The 7,246-nt window shown below is 33.5% G+C and overlaps 1 protein-coding gene across 1 annotated transcript; it reads right to left on the reverse strand.

The window, feature by feature from the left end:
- Positions 1 to 4,688: 4,688 nt before the first annotated feature.
- On the reverse strand, positions 4,689 to 6,058 carry LOC123310101 (anti-sigma-I factor RsgI2-like). The gene is made up of 2 exons (XM_044893483.1): positions 5,769 to 6,058; positions 4,689 to 5,499 (listed from the first exon to the last, which is right to left on the reverse strand). Exons 1-2 carry the CDS (start codon positions 5,778 to 5,780, stop codon positions 4,768 to 4,770), a joined length of 744 nt encoding a protein of 247 aa, XP_044749418.1. The 5' UTR covers positions 5,781 to 6,058; the 3' UTR covers positions 4,689 to 4,767.
- Between the last annotated feature and the right edge of the window lie 1,188 nt (positions 6,059 to 7,246).

Raw genomic sequence — 7,246 nt, forward strand, 5'->3', positions numbered from 1 at the left:
ATTCGGAGGGGGACATGTTTCTAGCAGAATTGTAAGCCAAAATCTCCTCAATATCTTAGGTGTAGGGTTTGTCACCCTTAAAATCTCAATAGGGAATAGAGGATGATCTATACCTCAATTGGAAGACAATACTGCCCTCCTAAGTCAAAAAGAAGTATCACAAATTTCACTAAATTTCTTATTCCTTCATATAAGGACACTTCGAGTTGTATTTAATCCATTTCCTCAGCGAAATAGAGGTTCTCTCATTCACCGCAATGCATGAAGACTTTTTTAACAAAAATCCCAATTTAATATTCGTAGGTGAGGTTTCAAAATTCATTAAAACTCCACATATCTCAAAACGAGGAAATTTGGCTTTGGAGGACAGAATAGTATTATGTAGAGGGACATATTGTCTTCCAATTGAGGTTCAGCTCACCCTCTATTCCCTATGAAGAATTAGGGGTGATAGGCCCCTACACCTGAATTTGAGGAGATTTCGGCTTACAATGTTGCTCAAAATATGTCTCCCTCCCTTCAAAAATTGACCTGTTCCGACTTTTTCTTTGAAAACATCCTTGTCGAGATACAATTGGCATGGCAAGTTTTCAAATTGTCACCTCTGTAACTACTTCAAGGAATCGATAAAAATTTGCAAACCATATTCATGTAGAGGGACCATTGATCTTTCAATTGAGGTAAATCTCACCCCCTATTCCCTATCAAGAATTTAGGGGTGATATCCCCTACACCTAGGGTTGAGGAGATTTCGGCTTACAATTCTGCTCAAAATATGTCCTCCTTTGTAATTTTCTCTGAAAACATCCTTGTCGCGACATAATTGTCCTGGCCAGTTTTTAAATTGTCACTCTGTGTGTTAGGTATACCCTGTATACCTAACTCCAACTGAATGAATCTGCAGTATAAATTTGTTTGATAAACATGTATTCAACGAATAATTCAGCGATACCACACAATAGTTGAATTTTTCCCTTATTAATATTATAAAATCTCATTCAATATAAAACAAAAACATTGAATGAACCGGATATAAATATATTTGTCAACATCTAATTTGGGTTATTTCTTGTAATTATTCAATATTGAAAATTTCATCGGAATTAATTTTCAAATTCCGAACTTTGCTGTATTAACTCCTAAAAATTACTTCTTCAAATCCAAACCAGTTCGAAGGTAAAATTTTTTCATTACTCTAAAGACACATTGAGAAATTTGTCCTAGTTCCATTCCATATATTTGTTTTATCACACAATAGATCCCATTTAATTAGGGAACAATTGTTGCACTGTTGTGTTTTGGAAATCCATTTACACTTTCCCATTCTGATAATTCGCGTGTTGTAATGCATTGGACCTCTTGAAATTTATTGTTTCAATTTATGTATGAAATAACTAACGAGCCTGGACTCCAAGAAAGTGGAATAGTGGATATCATATTTTTTTAATCCGATTAAAGTTTTCTCATTTTGAATGTACATAGGTAATATCAGTTAGATGTCCTGCTGATATTCGTTCGATGAAGATACAGAAAGAAAAAAAGAACTACCGAAGAAAGCAGTCAGCGAGAACTTATGGTAGGTATAGATACGATTAAGATGTTCGTAAAAGGAATGTAAAATATTCTCCATATATTTCAAGAATTATTACGAGATTCGTTTACTGCGACAGAGAGTACATTAAATATTCAACAACGATATATTAAATGTTCTTTCTCCTGGTATAATTTGTTCAATGCTATATATAGACGTCCGAAATAAATATGCGAATGGAGTGAAACCACTCTTATATGTTTTTCTTTAATTTCAACACTCCGGAATACTGATGATGATTAAGGAATCATGTCAGATTGTCAATATCTTTTCATCATTTTCAGGATCAACCTTGAGAATAGAAACGGAAAAGTTATGGCTCAGTTGAAATCGAAGATTACCTACTTATACAGGGTGATTCACCGCGGTGGTGTATTGGATGTTTATGACGAACTAATCATTATTTTGTTCTGAAAATTCGCATGTTGGGATTTTCGACAATGAACTTTCCCCCAAAAAATTGCTTTCTCCGGTTATACTGGAAGAGTATATCTTTGTATCATTTATAGATAGTTAATTTGATGACAGTTTCAACAGTGAGCCAATATATCATACACCTTGTTTGAAAAACTCAATGACGTTCAATGATTCACTAGGATTCTTATTAAAAAGGTGGTCACAGTTTTTCGAATATTTCTGGTATGGAGGTTTCATTCTGTTTGCACAAAAATGTAGATACAGGATATTTGTGAGAAGATCATCAAGTTGGATCGTTGGATGAATCGAATTAATCAAAACTTAACATTTCAAAATTACAACCAACCTATGCTTTTCAGTATTTCATTCAATTCTTCGTAAAACTGTGTGTGGGGTTTGCTAAATGAACATTATACCTAAAATGACAACTTTTCGAGTTATAGAAGAATAGAAGAAAAATCGTTTAAAAACAATTTGACACTGTTTGATTAGTCTGTGAGTTGTAGAGATGAAGAAGTGAGGATACGAATGGTATGGCGAAAAATTAAAGTTAAGGGTCGTTTGCTTTTTTTCTAATTTTGAATCGGCCGATATATTAAGGGTAGTACCTTTTCAAATTGACACACTGTTTCATCAGTTCCAATTGACTGGTTATTAGATATTTACTCTATTTCAATAAAAAATTATACAGTTTCATTGAAAGAATCACGAAAATCGTTTGACATAAATTAAATTTTCTTCTGAATTAGAATCAATAATTCTGAATCGTTCAAGGAGCACAAGTTGACAAACTCTGTCTCTGGCATGTAGGTCCTACATATATTATGAAAAAGTTTGTTAACTAGTGAATGTTATTTCGATTCGATTGGAAAAAATTGTCGGTTCTATAAAACTTTTTACCAATGATCACATGAAATTTCGCGAAACTAAACAATTTGGATTAAAAAGGATATTCGTTTTAAGTACATTGTATTATTTGTTTTAGTTGAATCACATAGTATTTTTTCATATTAAATTTCAATTATCATTATATGATGCCTTGAGTTACTTTCTTTGTGATGTTTCCAGTTTCCACTGACTTTGGAAGTAAATGTAGTGTAGAACAAATCTTTCTTTAAAACAATTACTTTTATTTTCAAAACTGTGTTTGTTTTCAAAATAGAATTCTTACTTCGATATATTTAGGTAACCCAATATTATTAGCTTCCCAAAATTAAATCTAAATTCCCAAGTGACCAGTAACATATCTGTTATGTTTTCTTGGGAGATCGAATGGAGAACTTTGTTATGTGTTATTTTTCTGTAACCATTACGTGTCTGATGCGATATTTGAGATGTACCTGGGCTGTATCAAAATTATATCCACATTTTGTAAATTTCATGTTCCCGCTCCCTGATATCCACGTAACATATTTGTAACATTGTTCTTTATTTGCCATGTATCATTTTGAGATCATGAACATAACATGACACCATAAGCGTTTTAACTACCGTCGAGGGCGCTGTAAAACGTAAACAAATATGGAGGATTGTGAGAAATGCTATTGATACTGCTGTCGTTTCGATATGTATTTATTATCATTTAGACGTTTTGTCAGTTGAATAGTGGATTACTCAAAGTTAATAAGTGCAGATATTGAACGTTTGATAAGTTATTTGTGTGTCATAGTGATTTTCCAGTGAAATGGTGAATTACTGAAAAGAATTAAAGTGCTATGGATATCGAACTGTAGGTCAATAAATCATTTCTCGTATTTTCATAGCAGTCCTATAACACATAATAGGCTATGTTTTTATTATATCCAGCATATAAAAATTATATTTGAATAAATAATGTCCTGTTTGGTGTAAATTTCGATATAAGTTATTTCCTCACGTGTTGCATGTACCTCATATGTAGAAATAAATGAATAAATCTTATATTAAAAATTTTCTTCAGAAAGATATGATATATGCATATAGTATTCTATTCAAGCATGAAAAATAATGGAAATTAATATAAACTATTGCAATATTGAACTCGTATTTTGATTTTTAAAATAGTGTGTATTTATCGATCATTTTTGAAAATAAAATTGATTATTGTTCTCCAAGAAAAATTAGGGCATGTCTTTCTGGTCTTTGCACTTTCCTGCATTAATGAACTGTTGATTATTTTTTTATGGAATGCAGGAAAGTGCAAAGACCAGAAAGACATGCCCTAATTTTTCTTGGAGAACAATAATCAATTTTATTTTCAAAAATGATCGATAAATACACACTATTTGAAAAATCAAAATACGAGTTCAATATTGCAATAGTTCATATTAATTTCCATAATTTTTCATGCCTTTTTGGAAAGTATTTTCAATAACAAATGAAACATAATAAACATAGCACATGAACGTAATATATATAGATCTCCTATCAAACAAATATTTGCATGATCCATGTTTGAACTATTTATGCTCCTTTCAGAAAGGAGATGTGTTCCTTGTTTGAGGCGGACATAGGAGCATAGCTGCTACATAAGCGCTCTGTATTTGTACTCTTAGTGTGATATATCTGTTATAAAACAAGGAGCGTGGGATATATTTCTGCTTCATAACTGTTATGAGATATGGTCACCTGGGTTGTGCTTCAAATCAACAGGAAATCAAAACAGAGTAATAATATAAAAATAGTTTATTCATGACTTTGCTTAATATACATGGACTAGCAATTTTATGAGGGAAATGAATTTAATGAAAAAAAAGCCTTATCACAGGTGGTCAACTCAATCACCATCCATATCCGTAGTTAAGGGGTTCAGTGATGGTCTTGACTACGACAGGTACTTGTTTCTTGATGTAGACTGGATGAGGTACAGGGACTGCAACTTTCTTGTAGACTGGTACTGGGTAAGGCCTGTCTACTGGGTATGGGACTGGGTGAGGTACTGGTACTTTGACAGCAACTTTTACTGGGTATGGCACTGGTTTGTCAACTGGGTATGGAACGGGCCTGTCGACATGAACAGGGTAAGGTCTTGGGACATGGACGGGATAGGGACGGTCTACTGGAACTGGGACAGCATGTGGCACAGGTACTGGTACGTTTCTGGTAACGGTGACTGGGTAAGGTTGAGGAATTGGCACTCCAATGTTCCTAGTGATGGTGGTGTGAGTATTCTGTCCCAATGAGATGGATGGTTGAGAGATAACAGCAGCACCACCAGAGCTCAAGATAGCACCGCTTGAAAGACCAGAGATTCCAGAAACTCCAGAGAGTCCAGAAAGTCCAGACAGTCCAGATCCAAGAGAGATACTGTTGAGTCCACCGTCTAGACTGAGTCCAGAGCTGAGTCCACTTGATAATAAGGCATGAGAGTCCAGGGAATTAGACGAAATGATACTGCCTCCACCTAAGGCGCTCCCTACACCCAAGGCTACAGATTCTCCAAAGACACCACGCTTTGTGGTCTTCTTTTCTCCTGCAAGGGCGGCGGATATGCCCAGAAGAAGGATGAAGGCCTGAAAAAAATAGTGATCAATATTTTTGAAATTTTTATAGATCAATCTGATCGATTTAGGCAATCCCTATATTTTGTTATTGTTTATGTGGTAATATTCTTGACGAAGTCACTAAAGAGACAAATTTGATATTAATTTTTTTTTCTGTATGACAATTTTTTGCCGAGTGCAATTTCATGAAAATAAACAGATAGGCACTTTAACAGTCACTTCTCCACACACGAGATTTCGAAGTATTGAAAAAAAAACTTCGAAGAAGTAAAACTTACAGTGGTTTTCATGATGCTTAGCTGAAGATGAGATAGCAGAAAACTGATACCGTTTGATGGTGCTTCTGGAGTTTTTATATGCGCCAAAACGGTAACACACCACTTTGAAGGGGGGCGGAAGAAGAGTGTGAATAGTATTTGAATGTCAGTATCTGGTTGAGTCGCGACAGTATTTCGAAAAAGTTCTCGTTAAAGATGGTCCACTTAACTACTTTCATTTTTTATGTAATCACGGTTCGCACGTAGGTCAAGAAAAATGATATTATTGTGAAAATACATATGGATAGTACTTCTTGATTTATCTTTATTATTTCCCATTGACAATCGACTGCCCATTGGTCTTAAGATATATGTAGCGACTTTCACTGGGAATTTCGTATGCAAAAGTGTTAATACATCCTGTGCAAGATCGAAATTCGTTTCGCTGGACATTTGGGATTGTCGGAATGCCGGCAGGAGTTTATGATTAGAAGATATCCGTTTTACGAACTCGAATTTGCATGTTGTTCTAGAAAAGTTGTGGATTCTATTGATGTGCCGACCTTGTGACATTTGATTATTATCTATCAATGGATACTTTCTTTCTATGAATCGAAGTTTGTCTAACACTTAATGAAATTCAATTCAGCATACCTCTGCTCATATGATATTGAAACTTTAAGAATATGAACGACAACATCCAGGACAACATAATATAGGATTTATTGAACTGGAATACTCATTAAGATTGATGAATACGTCTAGAAGAAAATGGATTCCTAAAATTACAAAATTTTCAACACCTCATTAGTTAAGTAGCTTTTTTGTGCAATTTTCAACTCGATAAAGTGTTCAATTCTACTTTTGTTATGTAAGATTGGATAAAATTCTATACCGAAATTGTAAAGAGCCTACGTTTGGAGCAAACTAAAATTAATTTTAATAAAATATGTAGGATATAGGTACTTTTATTAACTGGAAAATGATAAATTTTGAAAAGAGTTTCAATTGTAATAGTTCAATCGGACAATTTGCCAATGCCCTCAGACTTTAAAATTAGAGAAATAAAACATTTGCAATTCGCAATCAGTGCTCCCAGAGGAAAGAAAGGTAGTTGTGAATTCCAGTTCTCGGTCAATGTATTGATAATATTTATTTATTTATTAATTTATATGAAGAGCAGAGGTTGAACCTATAAACTCAATAATATGTATTTCAAATTGTTAGAAAAAAGATCCATAACGAATGAATATAAATTGTACCTATGTCTTCTGGACATGAAAATAACCCTTAGTGTTTTATATTTGATGATTAGGAAGAAATCAATTGTCCAGAATAAATCCATGATAGCTAATAATGATTAGCTGGAAAAGTAGCAAAAAAATGAAACTTCTATTGGAAAAATTATCCAAATAAACTTTAATATGATAGTGAACAAATAAATTCGTTCGTATCGATGAGAATGAGAAATTAATAGTTATTTATTATTGTTATTACGT

Source organism: Coccinella septempunctata, chromosome 3 (assembly GCF_907165205.1).
Source record: "Coccinella septempunctata chromosome 3, icCocSept1.1, whole genome shotgun sequence".
Classification (NCBI taxonomy): domain Eukaryota; kingdom Metazoa; phylum Arthropoda; class Insecta; order Coleoptera; family Coccinellidae; genus Coccinella; species Coccinella septempunctata.